The sequence below is a fragment of the Natator depressus genome, chromosome 11 (genome assembly GCF_965152275.1).
Source record: "Natator depressus isolate rNatDep1 chromosome 11, rNatDep2.hap1, whole genome shotgun sequence".
NCBI lineage: Eukaryota > Metazoa > Chordata > Testudines > Cheloniidae > Natator > Natator depressus.
In genome coordinates this window covers 66,286,659-66,305,072 of record NC_134244.1, presented here as the reverse complement: position 1 = coordinate 66,305,072, position 18,414 = coordinate 66,286,659, and the positions used below count along the sequence as shown (strand labels likewise).

Here is an 18,414-nt window from a genome sequence, read left to right as displayed (position 1 = left end):
AGTAATGCACATTGGAAAAAATAATCCCAACTATACATACAAAATGATGGGGTCTAAATTAGATGTTGCTACCCAAGAAAGAGATCTTGGAGCCATCGTGGATAGTTCTCTGAAAACATCTGATCAACGTGCATCTAGTGTTTGTTTATAAATTGGAAGAGGGAAAACAAGCTTGCCTGCTTTTTCAATTCCCAATTGATTATTTAATTTTGAATGAACTAATCATTGAACTGAACTAGTTGAATAAACTGAAATGAAGAAAACATTCTCTCTGCACCTGCACAAGAGGCTACTGCTGTCAAAAGTAGTTTAGCACATCAACAAACTCTGGTTCCTCCAGATGCTTAGCCAGTGACTTCCACCAGTTCCATGGTTTTGTCTTTCTTTAAAACTTGGAAGCAAACATGTACTATTTGACATATTTTTAATTTAATTTAAATTATTTTAATAGATAGTAAGTTTAGGTCTTAACATAGGCAGTCAATTTCAAATGTAATTTTAAATAGGTTTTCTTTTTTTAAAAAAACCCACAATGGTATTTGATTAAAATGTTTAAAAAATCAGATTTAAATAAAAAATCCATTTATTTTTAAAAATTGATTTTTATCCACCCTGCTCCTGCTGCCCACACAGAAAATCCTCTGACCCAGTTTGGAAGTGCATTAAACCCAGGCTCATTTTCCCAGTTGGGGTGTGGGTCAGAGCCCAGGCTCTGCTTTAATTCAGGATGGAACCCATCTACTTTGCAGTGAGGACGTAGGCTAGAGACCAGTCAAGTTCTGCTAGTCCTCCAGTCCCCTTCTGACAGTTCTCCCCTCCATACTCAAAGGATGGACAAGGTCTCCTAAAATGGACACAGCTGACTGGGGAAGGAAGCCTAGAGTGTCTCCGCCCAAAGAACCAGGGCACATGCTCCCAGGCACACGTGGGTGAGTGTAGAAACAGTGAGGACGTAGTAACTCAGGTAGGGCTTGGCAGTGGGGATGCTTACACTCCGGCTGGGCTGACTCAGGTGCTTGGACCTGGATTCCAGTCTCCTGAGTTAACTGTGCAGTGTAGACATAACTGTAGAGTTAATTGTGAATCAGGCCTTATTGTTTGTTTCCAGGAAAAAAAAAAGATACTTGTGGTGTTTTTTTACCTTGAACTTTCAGAATCATTTCAGGCTGAAACTTGCTCTTTTTTTCTTCTTCTTCTTCTTCTTGAAATTTAAGGTAATTAGCAAAACTGTTTTTTGTCTTTCTTTCGTGTCATAAACCACTTGCCGTTCCACCGCCCATGTTTCTAAAATTAAACCTACCTCTCCCCCACATACACCCCCTCTCAACTGGATGGACATGAGGCACAGTGCTTTCATGTAGTAATCTTTCAGTCCATAAGCCCAGGTTCAGATGTGGAAGGAGTTAGGTCATTGCATGATCATCCGTAGTGGACAGCTGGCCATATCCCCAAACCATTACACGTGAATTATACCTAGGAGAAGCTGGGAGTGGAACAGGCCAATTGTTATAGATCGGGGTGGCCAAACTGCCGCTCGTGAGCCACGTGCAGCTCTTTTGAAGTTAAAGGGCGGCTCCTGGAGCCCTCCACGCCCACCATTCTTCACCTACCAGACTGGGGGCAGAGCTCAGGGCTTCTGCCCTGCGGCGGGGTGGTGGGGCTAGGGCTTCTGTCAGAGACGACTGCTGCCTGTAAAAGGGGGGCGGCACAATTTAAAGGTTTGGTCCTGCCAACAGCTTGAGTCACACACACCCAGGCACACTCCCCCGCTTTCCCTCAGCAGCCCCTCCCTTCAGCTCCCAGCTATTAGCTTTGTTGGGAGAGGCAGTGGCAAACAGCTGGGAGCTCCAAGGAGGGGTCTCTGCTTTAGCTCCTTGGGGAGTGGCAGCAGCTGAAGCCCCAAGCCCCAGCAGGTATGCCCAGGTTCTTCATCTGAAGATTGTCATATAAGTCTTGCAGGGTCAGTAAGTTGGCCTCCCCTGTTATAGATCATTGACCGGACTTTATGGAAAAGCTCCCACTGTGCCTACCTGTAATATCTCCTTCTCTAGTTAGTGCTTTGAGTCTGTCTTACCCGAGTAGTTGTATTTACTAACTTTTACTTAATTTCCTCAGGTCTTTGAAATGTTGAAATAAGGCGGGCAATATATCCATGACTTTGTTCACTGTGCCTGGACAAGGGTTTTTAGAACAAACACTGGGTGAGCTAATTTGGGATCTGCTCTACACTGTTTAGATCCATGCTGAGTTAAGAACACATTTTGTCAGCATTAACTTCGAATTTCTTTGATTTTGTATGTTACACTGTGTCTGCCCCATGATATTCTATCAGCAGGAGTTTTTGTGCTTCCCTTTGTCTTGCAGTGGGGTACCACTGTGCATTACTACCTCCTTGTTTTTTTTTAAATAATGACCTTTACTTTTCAATACTGTACCTTGTAGCCCCAGCTGGGGATCAAAACTTTTAATGAGACACTAGGGATTTTCTAAATCTCATTTTTTGGGGGAGATAACTTCCATAATAGAGGATAAAATGCACAGCAGGATCATCTTGCAATACTCAAGCGCGAAAAATCATTAAAATAGGAGCATAACATCTGCTAATATTTTTGCTGGTGATTGTTATGCTTATTCATGGATAAAGAAAATATTTTGGCGCTAAGGACTTACCAGAGCACTGCTTAATATGGCATTGTTGATTAATTAGCATATGAGACAAGATTGCATTACCTAGAGTTCCCTGTAGAAAATAATTACTCTTCAAGTATAAGCTAGGGTCAGTTGAATACTGATACTCAGAAGGAAAGAAAAGCAGTTGTAGGCCCCACTGAATGCATGCTGTTAGCATCAGGTTTATGGATGGTGCTTTTATGGTGGGTGATTGTCTCAGTTTGTGTCAGGAGGTGTTGAACAGTACAATAAAGTGAATGGTGATAAAATGAAGAAAAGTTAAATTGGAAAAGCTTCTGGCTTCAGGTTTGATGCTCCTTGAAAAAATCTGTTTTTTTTTTTTTTTTTTTTAATAATTAGTTTGCAGTGTGGTTGTAGCCGTATTGGCCCCAGGATATTAGAGACAAGGTGGGTGAGGTAATATATTTTATTGGACCAGCGTCCATTGGGGAAAGAGACAAGCTTTCAAGCCTACAGAGAGCTCTTCTTCAGATCTGGAGAAGAGCTCTGTATAAACTCAAAAGTTTTCTCTCTTTCACCAACAGAGGTTGGTCCAATAAAAGAGATTACTCACCCAGCTTGTCCTTCTGGATTGTGTTTGACATTTTAGACTCATTTGCTGTATTGTTGTGATTGCTGTATTGTTGTAGAAGAGGTGCTGAAAAGTTTCAACTTTGTTCTGTGCATATGTATTTATCTATTGCATAGTCAAGTGCAAGAATGATTGCAGTTTTCAGTAAGTATGCAAAGAAGAGCCTTGTAGTGCAGTTTACCTGCAGACATTATACGGTACAGGATAGCACCAAACTCTGCTTTATACATCCTTTCTCTCTTTAACATAATTCTTTTATTTGTTAAATTTGTGGCAATAGGTGAAATCAAAGAAAAGGTTATGTAAATAGCTCTTGACTTTGGGCTGAATAAAATAGAAGAAATAAATACGCCCCCTGAACTGTGTGTGTTTGTAAAATATTGTACATGTCTGGTATATGTATCAACATGAAGTAAAGCAGCAAGGATGACTTGATTAGCAAAGTCCTCATGAAGAGCTGAGGTGATCCCCACAGTAGCAGCATTCCCTTCCTTGGAGACCTGCAACTCTCCCTAGTCCCAGCTGAAGAGGGAACCTTCACAGAGCAACAAACACATGATGCCAGGTTTCTGAAAGCAGCAGGGACAGAGTCAAAGGGGGTGCGGGTATGAACTTTTGTCAACAGGCTGAACAATTCTGCACAATAGCCAGAGTGCTTTTAAGTGATGAGATGGAATGAGCAACTCTCCGTATACAGCCTTTGGAGGATTCTACTGAGCTGTGTTCTGAGGAGTTGAGAGGGTTGTGTGTCTGGAAGGTTGTTTTGCAGCAAACAACTCGCTCTGTTTTGTTTTGCTGTTTATCCTACTGGATTCAAGCCAGCATTCAGCAGAAGGCAACACTCAGTTAAGATAAAATAAGACACTGACGACAATCTCCCAGTTTCTAAGCACTTCTGACCTTATTTTCAGGTCACTTATTTTCAGAGGTGCTCAGCAACAAGGGCTCCCATGGACTTGAATGGGAACTGTGAAGGCTCAGCACCAATGAACGTTCCAGATACAATAAATACAATCGAGATACAGTTTATATAAAAATATACCCTGGATACAAATTACACTCCTCTCTCTTGCATGTGCACACGCACACACTCGGTCACTCACATAGATATACACCCCTTCACTTGGTGCAAAGTGTGTTGTGACTATTTTGCATATTGTTCCTACTCTACAGGGATAAAGGGTAATCTTGTGGTTAAGACACAGTATTTTGGGTCAGGAGAGCAGTGTCCTACTCCTCACTCTGCCACAGACTTCCTGTGTAACAAATCCACATAGACAGCAGACACGATTACTTTGGGCTTGTTGCGCTGATACCCTGAACACCCCCAGTTCCAGTGGAAGTCAACGGGAGCTGCTGGTTCTCAGCACCTTTAATAATTTGGCTCCACATAAATCATACACAGATACTTTCAAAGACAAGGCAGGATTAGAACCTTGGCCCTTTCATTCCCAAAGCAAAGACCTTGCAATGAACTAAAACTGTCCTGTGTGACTTGGAGCAAGTCAGTTAGCCTTGCTGTGCCTCTGTTTCTTTATCTGTAAAATGGGACTATGGCACTGCCTTGCCTTAGAGGAGTGATGAGAGTGTAAACACATTCAAAGATTGTGAGTCGCTTTGAGCTCTGATATAAAGTACGGAGTAAGAGCTCTGCATAATTATGGTGATGATACAGTGTTTTTCATCTGTAGATTTCAAAGTGCTTTACATAGGAGGACAGTATCCTTTTACAGTTGGGGAAACTGAGGCACAATGAGGGAAATGACTTGCCCAAGGTCTCCCAGGAGGCTAATGGCATAGCTAGGAATTGATCCCGGGTCTTTTGCTCTTAATTTGTTACCTTGAATCATTTCACATCATTCAAACAAACAAAACTGGGGCAGGTTAGAATAAAAATTGAAATTTGCAATTTTGATTAAAAAAAGTGAGATGTTTATAAAATTTTCTTGAAAATGTCTATCTTCGTGGTTTCTTTGAAAAACTCTGTGTAAAACATAGGAATTGTACATATTTGGGGCCAGATTGTGGTTTGTCCTTCATGTCCACACAGGTGAGTAAAGAGTAGTAAGGCTTTCCCTTATTCCTCTGTGCCAGTTACCCATACCATAGCTAGCAGCGTGCTGGAGAAAGCTGCTTCTGTGGGCTGCTATATTCCTGCTCTCTCCTGTGCATGGGGAAGGGGCAGGGAATGAGCGGGAGCCCAGACCCAGACCTTGAGGCAAAGTCACCGTTTAGCCCTCAGTTGCAACATGGTATCTTTGTATCAGCAAATGTATCTTTGTGGAAATAAAATATCATTTCCGTTCAGCAAATAAAGAGCAAAAATATTTCATAATGTAAAATGCTTAATGTTTTGATGGCTGGATTTACAATGACGTACGGCTACCATCTCGATCTGTCTCCTTTTTCTGCATGGGCCTTACTACAGTATATGCATTCCTTGGCTCCCATTAATGCCCTGGTTAACAGTGGGAGATGTATTTTGACAATTGTACAATTAGAAAGTCACCTTTAATTGGCCTTTGATCTCCTGGTTTTGTTCCTATCACTGTACATGCCCTAGGCAACATGGAAACACAGATTTCTGAACCTATCAAATATTTAGGGTGGGGACATAGAAGAGTAACTAATGAGGTTAATGCTGAGGGACTGGGTAGCTCAGGGTACTTGTAATGGGAAATGGAGGAAGCTTTTACCCTCTTGTTCAACTCGAACCTCAGTCTGTAGGGGCTGAAATTGCTCCTATATGATGGCTGTCCTGTAGCCTATATGAGAGAGACAAAGTGGGCGAGGGAATACATTTTATTGGACCAACTTCTGTTCGTGAGAGACATGAGCTTTTGAGCTCCACAGAACTCTTCTTTGGGTCTTCAGGTTCTGACACACCTATGTCTGTTCTGTGGCTAGACAGTGAAACTCTGGGGCATTCTTTACAGCAGCTTTCGCTAACTGGACAACATTTTCAAATGTCAGTGCCGAAGGTGAGGGATCTACACTCGCATTGAGACACGTCAGCAAGGGGTCTGATTTTTTTCAGTTCTCATCGGCTTTGATGGAATTTGGGTGACACCTTAACGGTCTAAAATAAAGTCTGCTGAAGTCAATGAAAGACTCCCAGACTGTGTGTCAGGCTCTAACAGAGTATACAGACAATGGGATGCCCTTACCCCACTTGTATACGTGAACTGCAAACCAGAACACAGCTGGCGTAGTAGGTCTGTGCAAGAACTATGACTTGGAGATTATCTTTGCACCATGTACGCCCTTCTTCATTAAACTAATTTGTTTTGAACAAGTGTCCCTTTAAGGAGAGTTCATTTCAGTGAACTGACTATGTAGCATTCTCTATCTGGAAGACTGCTATATATAGTTTGATGTGCAACCGCTAGAATTAGGTACAAGGGGAGGAGTAAATATTTTTAACTGCTCATTCCCTGTGGTACGCGACTCTTTTTGTACTCCTTGCATTCAGTGGATCCATGAAAGGAAGAATGACTTTGACTTTGTAGTCAAAGCAGTGGAAGATCTGGATTCAGTTTCTTGTTCTTTCACAGAATTTCTGGGTGACCTTGGGCAAGTCACTTAATTTCTCTGTGCCCTAGTTTCCCATCTGCAAAATGGGAATAAAAAGTCTTTCTTTCTCCTACTGTTTGTCTGTTTAGAATAGATTTATATGTTTAGGGTTGGGGGTCCATCTTTAACTATGTGCATGTACAGCACCTAGCACAATAGGGCCCTGATCATGTTTGGGGCCTCTAGACATTACTGTAGTCAAATAATTAATAATAATGCTAATTGGCCACGGTATTAGTTAGTTGGTAATGAGGAAAAGACTGATTTTTTTTTTGTTTATATATTTTTTAACATTTCAGCAAATTCAGTAAAGCTAGAAATGCAAAGCGATGAGGAGTCTGACAGGAAACCCCTAAGCCGTGAAGATGAGATCAGGGGTCATGATGAAGGAAGCAGCTTGGAAGAACCTCTCTCTGAGAACAGCGAGATGGCGGACAACAGAAAGATCCAGGAGCTGTCAGGCGAGGGAGGAATCCGGCTTCCGAATGGTAAACTGAAATGTGACGTCTGTGGCATGGTTTGCATTGGGCCCAATGTGCTTATGGTACATAAAAGGAGCCACACTGGTAAGCAGCTGAAAGAAAAACTGATGACTGCCTGTGGCATCTGATGTTGATATTACCTGACAACTCTTCTCTTGCCTTTGTACTCAAGGGTGACAATAGAGGATGTTGGGGTGGGGTGCGGAAGGGGGATTGGGGTGGATTTGCTCTTTCAAAATTCCGGTGGCACTCTATTGTTGGCAAGCAAAAAGCTTTCTTGGCATTGAGTGCCGGCCTTCCGTTCTTAGGAATAGCAAAGAAAAGAAGTCTGGAAATCAGACTTCATCATTCTTGCCTAGCAGTAATATGGTGAATGATCAGCACAAATAGAATTGACAGGTGTCATTCTTTTCCATGTCTTTAATGTGTGTGTGATCCCATACGTTCTTCTTCAAAGCTAAGTGGCTAAAGTGACTAGGCTTCAAGATGGGACATGTGTAAGTATCTGGGGAAAGCCTTGGGTTGCACTCAGATTGGGACCCCAATTCAAGAAAGCACTTAAAGCATGTGCTTACTGTACTGGGACTTAAGCATATGTTTAAAGTTAAGCACATACTTAAGGTGCTTCATGCTTTCCTCACAGATTCTGGGAAGAAGAAAGTTCTTTCTTGCCTTATGCCTTTGATATTGTTAATGGTGTGACAGACAGTCCACACTCAGATATTGTACTTAGGAACTAGTGGGGGGCAGGGAGGTTAGGAAGAGTAAGAAAAGACTTTTTGTATTATCCCTTTATGAACTGAATAGTTTGCAGTGCAGTAATGAGCAATTGATGACAAAGAGATCAATAGAACTTTTGCACAGAGCAATACTATACATATTATAAGTAAGGATATGGTTTTGTCATGGAGGACCTGGATTCCATGACTTTCCGGGACCTCTGTGTCTTCTTCTGGGGCAGGGCTGGAGCAGCGATCAGCCCCTGGGCTGCCAGAGAAGCGGCCACTAGAACAGCTGACCGGTGGCCAGTCCTGGGCCGCTGAACAGCTGGCTGGCAGCCCGCCGCTGGATCAACAGTCCCCGGCCCACTAGAGCAGCAGCCAGGGCTGGGTCAGTCTCTCTGAGGCAGGAGCAGCAGTGGTCAGCCCTTGCCACAGGGTATTTTTAGTAAAAGTCAGGGACAGGTCACGGGTTTCCATGACTTTTACTAAAAATACCTGTGACAGAATCTTAACCTTAATTATAAGTTAATGCTCTTTACAGAAGTTGTATTGATAAAAATTAGCATATATGTATAATGCAAAGCACTGCAGTATCATATATGGTGCATTCATGATTTCAGACAGATTGGCAGCTACAGCAGAGGAAAAGCACTACTTAGAGAACTGAAATCTTGATTGATTGATTGACAGTTTGACATCCCACTACTAGAAAGGTCAAGTGAAAAGTGAAGCATACTGAGTCCCCAGGTTTTAAAGAGTTCCCATAAGTTTTCAGTGGCATATGCACACAGGCGAGTATATCTACAGTAGGTACGTCAAAGGCTACACTGTCTACCTTGAGTGCCCAAATGAGAGATCCTACATTTTATATTTAGGCTAGGGTTGCCAACTTTCTAGCTGCTAAAAACCGACCACCCCCTGCCCCGCATCTTCCCAAAGGCCCTGCCTCTGCCCCACCTCTTCGCCCAAGGGGCCAGGGCAGCTGGGGCACAGTGGGGGGCTGGTCCCTGGGGCAATCGGGGAATGGTGGAGCAGAGGGGGAGGTGGACAGGATCCCACCACCCCCCACCCCCCGCCCGGGCAGCGACACCTACCTCTGCAAGCCCGGTCCCAAAGCCTGCCACCTGTCTCTGTCAGACGTCAGCAGCTGAGCAGTTCCTCCATGTGGCTCCAGCTGCTGCTCTTCCCACCCCGCAATGGTGGAGGCTGGTTACTGCGACCAACCAGACTTTTAGTGACCAGTCAGAAAACCGGACGCCTGGCAACCCTAGTTTAAGCTCCTTATTTAAAAACGGCCTGAGGTTTTGAGGTGTTGAGCACTGGCAGGTCCTTATTTAGGTGCCTCAACATATGGGTGATTTGAGTGCCTAACTTTTTAGGCACCCACATTTAAACAACATTTGCCTTCTACTGTGCAGACTAATGCTACCCTATGGGCACGTGTAGCTAAGGATTACATAACACACTGCTGTTTTTGTAAAGCCATTAGAGCTTCTCTGCAGTGCTCCGGCTCTTTGCCCCTGGGCAGAGAGGCTGTGATGAACCGCTCTATACAGATGATTTCGAGCATATAGAAACGGGCATTCCTTTCACCATGTAGCTGGGCACGCTGCTCTTAGTGAACCAGCTGGCCCGCTGTTTTATTTTAGATGCTGCTGCTTCACTGTCCACAGCGGCATGTCCATGGAAGGAGGAATTTGCTTGGATGTCCACATCCTTGTCTTGAATGGCAAAAAGCAAATGTTAAAAATACTAGAGCTAGTATTTAAAACATTGTACTGCCATTTCATCAGCAGTAGCTATTAACGGGCTAGACTGAGCCTTTGGACTCTGCCCTCTTAGGCTGCGTGTGGCTGTGCAGCCCCCAAGGGAACTTTGGGGAGGAATTGTACTCCAGAGACACCTCCCCTTTTCCACTGGCGAGGGGCAGAGGGTTCTGTATCAGCCCTTCCATGACGTAGCCTGCTCCTCATCCCACTGCCCCCCAGCCAGCTCTGCTGGCCAATGCATACGTGGGGGCTTGACTCCCCTTCCTCTCCTGCCTGGCTGATATGTCCCGTGTACTGCAAGGCACAGTGTGGCCCGCTGTTTGCCTTGCAGAAACTTCAGCTGTCTTCCCCTCCAGAAAATGGTAGATCCCGTCCCTAAAGCCTGATGCCATTCTGTCCCAAACACTGCAGCTTACCGTAATAATCATAATTCACGCACAAGGCAAAATTGTGCCTCGCCCAGGGGAAGGGGTTGCAAGATGGCCCCTTCCTCTTTGGCATGGTATGCTTTAATCATAAAGGGCACAACGGCCTCCCCCTCCCTTACTGGTGAGGTCCCTTCTGCCCCCACGGCACACGAGCCAACGCGGCTGAACAGGCGTGGGAAGAGGGCAGTAAGCTGTGACAGGCATAGGGCTGGCGCAGATTTTTGCTCCCGTGACCACACAGTTTCACAATGCCCCTGATTCAGGTCTTGTGGTAACCCCACAATGGAGCCCATAATGCTCCTGCCGAGGTAGCAACCATTACTGCAGAACCCTGCACTTTTTAAGGCATTGATAACTCAGGTAAAGCAAGTTCCAAATGCACAGGGGCGGCTTTTCCCGTTTGTTTGTCATGTATCAGTAACATTCGGCATAGGGATGCGATGCGAAGGTGGAACAGTTTCACTGAGCTTCAGCGTTCCAGCTCATTTCACAAGAGCACATCAGGGCTAATTTCTTTTCCTCCCCTTTCATCCTCTTTTTTTCCTTTCAGTAAAAACCTCATTCTCCATGCTGTTGCATACCAGGGGCGGGGGGCTGTAGCAACATCTTTCTAAGAGTTTTGTGTTACTGCAGTAGTTGGATAATCAGGTAATATTGTCATCGGGTACTCCAGGCATTCTTGTTTGGCGGCATAGAGGAGAGAGGGGGGAAAAAAAAAGTAGGATTAAGAATCCAATTTGTCTACAGAAATAACAAAGAATTCGAATGTGTTTAAAAGCGAATTTGTCATCCCTCTAGGCTTGGCCCTTTATGGGAATGAAAAAAACCAAACCCTCTCTTATCTTCCCGCTTTCAGCAGAGCTGATACCATACTGTGTACATTGATGCTCTTCTGTAGCCATGCTGTAGCCTCAGTGAGGTTTGTGAGACCCTTACACACACCGAATAGTAACTTAATCCATCACCATAATAGCACTTAGCTCTTATCTAGCACTTTTCGTCAGTAGATCTCAAAGTGCTTTTCAAAGGAGGTCAGTATCATTCTCCCCATTTATAGATGGGGAAACTGAGGCACAGAGCAGTGAAGTGACTTGCCCAAGTGACCCAGCAGACCAGTGGCAGAGCCAGAAATAGAACCCAGTTTTCCTGAGTCCCAGGCCAGTGGTCTATCCACTAGGCCATACTGCCTCCCTTCAATGCGACTACCCATATTGCAAGATACTATTCAACGTGGATGAGGGTATCACAATCTAGCCCACCTTGGCGAAATTTTGCATTTCTGCTGTTCTGGGTGATCTCCTCAGGAAACTCTCAAGCCTTTGGTTTCATCCCACCTGCATGTTAGTACCGCAATGTATATTTGATGTACCAGGGAAGGAATTTTTACCAAATCCTACTGTCACGTTCATAACATTGCAGATGCACATACAGAAATTGGAACAACTGAAAATGCTGTTTAACTTTTTTTTCTTTTATGCAGGGATAAGGCTGTTTTGGCACAATCGATTTGGGACCAAAAAAAACCCAATTGTGCTATTCGGTATCCAAGACATTCATACTTAATATGGTTAACCGCACACAAATTTAAATAGATGGCCATATTCCCTAGTTAGAATTAATTTAATCGGATTGTCAAATATTTGTATAGAAAGGCTTAACTTTATTTAATTCCTAGACTACTGCCGACTACTGCCTCTTGCATCGTGACATTATTTCGCACTGGTTAAATGGAGCAAAAGTTCTAGGGCTAGATTTTCCCAAGAATTTGGCATCTTCTATTTAGGCATCTAAATAAATGGCCAGATTTCAGAAGAGCTCATCTCCCATTTAATACTTAAATGAAGAGGTTGGATTTTCTAAATAGCTCTGTGCCCAGCAGCTCTTATTGCTAACAGTGAAAATTGGTGTTTTTGTTTTTGTTTTTTTTTTTAATGTTGCCCCTTCATTTTAAGGGACTAACTGGGAGTTGAGCTCTTTTAAAAATCTGGCCCAAAATGTGGGTACCGAGTGCTCTTGGAAAATCTAGGTCCTTAAACTATTTGAGCTCAGGAATTACTGAGAAATTAATAACAGAATTCAAATAAAATCTGCCCCGGAGGTGGGATTATCCAAAATAAAGGCAAATAAAACCCTCAATTTCCTTACTCCCGTGCTTGTTCTGTAGTTAACCAGGGTTCTAAAGTGATGGTTAGCCCCCTCGCTTAACTAGCTAATGGAATACAATCCAATAGGTAAACATCTAGACCAAGAAGCTCAGAAGGATTCAAAACAACAAATATGGAAATGGAATGAGTTCATCCACTTTTTATTTTGCTCAGATTAAGGCTGATTGCTCTGCTTTCGCTGTTGATAGATTAGCAATACAGCTACCATTTCGTTTGTGCTCCCAGAGCAGTTGAGGCAACGAACGCACCAGAGGAAATATTTCTTCAGATAGTTTAATTAAAACAACCCAAAACAACTTTATGTGAAAAATTAACGTGATCATTAACACTAAACGAACACTTTTTTTTCATACCTCCCTGGGCATAGCAATTTAGCATGAGGAGGTGAAGAGGGCTGTTTTGTGAGTATCCGTCTTTCAGTGCGTAATACATTCTTTTAACAGCAAACTTGTCTGCAAAATAAACAATTGTCAAAATCCCTTTATTTCTATGGTCCAGACTTTGACACCTTTAGTCAGTTTGATCCTGACTATTTTGATCCTGAGACTCATTTACACAAAGGCTGCTTTATACCATTCTAGTAGGGAAAAGGAGCCTTAAGGGCAGGTGCAAAAAGTTACATTAACATTCACTTCAATTAATTTTAATTAATGTAATTAATTAACATGCACTGCTGGTAGCAATGTAAAAAGGTCCTTTGTGCAAATGAGAATTAAGCCCATTGCTTTAGTTTGCAGACAGTTCTGTTGACTTCAGTGAGACAAGTTATGGAGAGAGGTGTTGCTCATTGTTAACAGAGGGGTTAGACTCTAGCGCTAAACTGGGCTCAGAGTATGCAGGTATAATGTGTTTGGAAACCTAGACAACAGCAATTTGGTACAGCCATGCCTCCATCTCATTCATTCCCCATTTAAAATCTCCAGAATGAATGGAGCTTTTTTAAAAAGCAATTGGCAGTTCTGTGCAGGAAGCAATTCATTGAATTTGAAGGAAACTTATTTTACCTGTCTTCTTATGCGGGCTACTCATATTGTCTTCAGTACTTTGCAAGCTGTTTGACTGGAGTCTCATTAAAAGCAGCAGGTCAGCTTTGGATATACCCCTGGTCCTCAGTTAAACTGCTGTTTTGATGCTGAGAATGTCATGGTTGTATTTCACAGTGGGATGAAATATAAAGGAGGGTAACTCAGACTGATACTTCTGCCCATCACTTGCGTGCTGAAGTGATTAGGGGGAATGACTGTACGTGGAAGCAGTCCAGTTAAGCAGAGAAGGAGCGGGTTTGCTTCTTGAGAATGTTTGAACTATTTATATTGTAAAAGATTGAAAACATTAATAGGAAGTTCATCAGTACATCGTCCTGGTTTCAGATTGTATAATTTCAAATGATCAGCAGTACTAATTTGTGCTATTGTAAAGTCTATAGCAAAGGTGCTGTATATCGGGGTGGACAAACTTACTGACCCTCCGAGCTGCATATGATGATCTTCAGAAGTTCAAGAGCCAGGGTGCACCTGCCAGGGCTCGGAGCTTCAGCTGAGCCCCGGGAGGTGAGCTCTGTAAGGCTGAAGCCCTGAGACCTCCCTCCCTGCTGGGTAGAAGCCAGAGGTGACGTGGGGGAGGAGGGCATGTGGACTCGCACGTCCACTCAGATTTTTGCTAGGGTTTGCTGGCCCCCCTCGGTGACATGGTACCACCAGGCCACCTCCCTGCACGACAGCTGGGAGCTGCAGGGAGAACTGCTGCTCTTGCCACTGCCTTTCCCCAGGAAGCTAAAGCAGCTGCCCCTCCCTGCAGCTCCCAGCTGTTTGCCGCTGCCTGTCCACAGGGAGCTAGCACCTGGGAGCTGCAGGGAGGGGCCACTGAGGGTAAGAGGGGGAGGATGCTTGGGGTGGGCCCAAGCTATAGGGCTCGAACCTTTAAATTGTGCCCCCCCCTCGCTTTCAGAAGGCACCAGTCATCTCTGGGAGAAGCTCCTAACCCCATCACCCTGCTGCAGGACACAAGCCCTGAGCTCCCCCCCCCCACGATCTGGTAGGCGGAGAGCTGCACTTTAACAGTAGAAGAACCGCATGTGGCTCACGAGGCACAGTTTGGCCACGCCTTCTATGTATAATATAGTTAAAATTCATTACGATGGACCACAGCCTGCCAAATCCACTTGGTCCAAATTCCCAGGGCCCAATTCACCTTACACCTTGTGCAGTCATTTACACCAGTGCAAAGTGGGCGTAGAACAGTAACAGATCAAGAGTGGTAACATTTTATATCCACTTTGCAACTGGTGTTAATGATTTATGTAAATTGCAGGTCAACTGTGAATAGGACAGTAAGCTTCAGTGAGAGTTGGGCTCATGTAAGGAGTTAAATATTTAGCCACATGACTGTTGGCTTGAGTTTTGCCTTTGTAAAAGCCAAAGAATTTTTGAGGTATCATCAGACTAGTCCACAAGCGGAAGGACCTCAGAAAAAGGAATAATCTGTAACTATTACCTAGTCTATCTCTTCTTTGTGCCAAGGGGTTGAAATTAATGTACGGAACCTACAGTTAATCCAAGAGCATATAGACACTTCAGTTTACTTTTCTAGGGAACCACACACTTCAGAAATTTGGATTGTTAGTTTGTGTTTTGGGGGCGGAGCTATGTCCAAGGTGTGAAAAAATATTTCAGAAAAAATAATCCAGTGGTTTGGAGGAGTTTTAATTTTTTGCTTGGGATGAGAGCGAGGGGATGTTTTTAAAAATATAATGTATATTTAAGTTTTTTGGTACTAGAAATTTTTTTTTGGTTACACTTGACATTAATGTTCCATTTATAAATAGTTTATAAAGAGTTACTAAATAATGAATAGAGGTTTTAATAAGTGGCTAGTCAATTATTATAGATAATTATAGACTCCAAAAGGTCAAGAGATTACTTATAACCATCGATATTGCCTTCTACTGACATGTTTATAACCATCAATAATATATACAATTCATGTCTGTAACATGTTTATTGCATCTATTACTCATTTATTAACCCTTCATAAGCCATTTATAAATAGAACCTTAGACTTCTCAATTGTGGGTGTTCAGCACACTATTTCAACCTTGCTGAGAGAAAAGTAACACCCAACCCAGTCCCTAAAGCACATTGTGAAAGTTAAAAAAAAAGAGTCCCCAATTACCATCAGCGGTTGGTTGACTGAAAAAATGAGGATTTATGGACCAGCTTCTTAATAACACTCAGTCATGCTCTCAGGAAGATTACATTTCTAAATTGGTATCCAACACACATGATGGAATTTGCAGTAGACATAAGAAGTAGTTTGATGAAAACATAGCATGCATTTTATGCAACGAGGGGCCATTAATCTTACAAAAGCAATTGACGAAGGTTTTAAAGGGATGTGACAGATTACAGGTTGATGGCAGTCCTGTTGCAGATGCCATGTAAATGTGGCTTAATGTAATTAACAACAACAAAATGGAACCACACACAGCAAAATTGGAAAAATGATTCAGTGAAGCTATGGAACATTTCCATTACTTAGCCAACATGACTGATCCTAAATACAAAGGTCATACGTTGAGCCCAGAATGGGGAGAAGAAGCTGAAATGTGGCTGATGGCATAGTTGAGTTCCTTCCCTCTCTTTTATCATTTACAAATGAAAGTCAAGATTCTGCCCTAAATCTATGTCTGGGAAGGAGGTTGTGTCACAGATCATTGCCTCAGAAGGGGGCAAAACTGTGGAACTAAAATACTGGAAAACTGGACAATTGATTACAGAATGCTGTCAATTTTTTTTTTAAAAGATTAATACTCCTCTCTAGCTAGCTCATTATCGAACCAAACATGCCTTTACCACATTGGGACTGATTTGGCCAAAGCTTTGTAATAGGAGATGAGTTTAAAAAAATAAACAATACTCCTTGCATGCTGAAAGTTAGGTATATCCTTAAGTATCTTGTTGAATCAAGGCCTTAATAAAAGCGGTTCAGTGTCTAAGACCCCAATTCACTACAGCACTTAAGCACAGGGTTGACATTAAGTACATGCTTCAATCCCATTGACTTCCTTTATAACCAATAGGGCTTAAGCATATGATTAAAGTTAAGCACATGCTTAAGTGCCGTGTTGAATTGAGATAGACTAAGTATGTTACAAAGTGGATCACATAGTGTATGTTTTGTGTTTCATTTCACAAAACCTTTGTGGTTTTTTTCAGGTTTCCTACATTATTATTATTATTATTATTTATTATTTATTTAATCAAAAACTGTGTCTTTTAGGTTGGGAACAAAAGCACAACCATCCCAGGTTAAATCAAACCTTTAATGGCAACACAAATACATTTATTAAAGGCTTACTAATTTCTACTTTAAGACAAAACTCTCATAATAGAGATAACTTTTAAATAAATGTTATTTAAAAACCAACTCCGTTTACTTCTCATTTTTCTAGGGTGCAGCTTTTCTCCCCGTGTTTGCTACTTACCAAAGCTATTTGGGCCGGATTCTCATTTACACCAAAGACCCATTGCATGACTCTAGCAGTGCAGAGGAGCCTTAAAAGGGGGTTTTAATTATTTTAAAAAATAAGAAAGAATGTGTAATTTGTTTTACATTGAGACCGTGATATCTATCCAAAGTAAATATTTGTGACTGTTCTAAACCCCTCTGAGCATGGGGCCTATAATAAAAATATTTACAAGCCAGAGAGATAGCAGCATAGCAGTGGACTTAAATTTTCCATGGTGATTAGTGGCTTTGGTCGCCCAGCTTGAGACACCTTTTTTAGAGGGTGGATGTTCAGCACTTTTTGAAAATCAGGCCTCTTAAAGCATCTTAGGTTGAGTGCCCAAAACCACTCTTGAAAACATTGCCAACAATCATCATGAAGTGCGAGCCCCTAGCATCAGCAAGTCCAATGTTACAAAGATATTAGACAAAGGATTTGTGGGTTAAAATTGGGTGATAGAGTGGACTTAGATATGGCTACACTATATTCCGTTACAAGCAATAGGATATTGGGTCTGTGTGTTCTGTGTTCGATGGTTTCTTGATGATTCTCTCCACTGTAGGTGAGCGCCCCTTCCATTGTAACCAGTGTGGAGCTTCTTTTACGCAGAAGGGGAACCTGCTGAGGCACATCAAGTTGCACTCTGGGGAAAAACCGTTCAAATGTCCCTTCTGCAGCTATGCCTGCCGGAGAAGGGACGCCCTCACAGGACACCTCAGGACGCACTCTGGTGAGCCTTGAATGTCTCCTCTTCCTTCTTGTTTTCTTCCTTGTAACTGTTAAATCAAAGTAGGTTATGAAATTGCAACCACGTTTCCTGGTGAATTAGTTCTGGGCTCCCCGACACACTGAGTCCTGAACTCTGGGGAAACCCAAAATCCAAATCAGAACTTTGTGGTTCAGACCTACCTCTTGTACAAATGAGCTCCTGCATGGATGCTGACACGTTTCCCTTTGCACATCTCGTTAGATGCATCTTGACTTCAGCGTTAGATTGTGTCGACATCTTAAGCCCTAAGCATCTGTAAAATCTCAAAGACTGATCAGAATAAATTAGTTCATTTTTATAATGTATTTTTCTATTCATGTCACATTCCCTCTCGACACCTAGTAACTTCCATATGTTGTTAAGATTTATAGATACTAATTACTTGTAGGCCTCAGGCATGCCATTAAGCCACAATGCCTCCTAAAGCATAAGGAGGATGCAGCAATTGCACCCCCATTGTAGAGAATGCATTGTATGCTCCCTCCGTTCAAACCAGCTCCATTGGAGCTATGGTCACATCCTTTCAAACCCCCATTGGCTCCCGCTAAGGAGTCCAGTGCTGTCAGTGGCACTTGACTGTAGCAGCCCCTGTTTTGAGGGTCATGCATGTTGTGTCTGGCCCCTGCACATGGGCATCTCAAGGGGCCAGACTACTTGTACCCTCTTTGCCCAACTTCCTCACTTAGGGGGTAGCCAGACACAATCCACCCCTTAACCCTTGAAAAAGTGAAAATCCC

At 42.9% G+C, this 18,414-nt stretch overlaps 1 protein-coding gene across 1 annotated transcript in view; it reads left to right on the top strand.

Moving 5' to 3' along the window:
• Nucleotides 1-18,414, top strand: part of IKZF2 (IKAROS family zinc finger 2) — a 135,012-nt gene that overhangs the window by 65,334 nt on the left and 51,264 nt on the right. Inside the window, exons 4-5 of the mRNA XM_074968103.1 lie at nucleotides 7,135-7,401; nucleotides 17,471-17,638. Of these exons, the coding sequence (XP_074824204.1) occupies nucleotides 7,135-7,401; nucleotides 17,471-17,638 (435 nt within the window). The remainder of the gene's footprint in view (nucleotides 1-7,134; nucleotides 7,402-17,470; nucleotides 17,639-18,414) is intronic.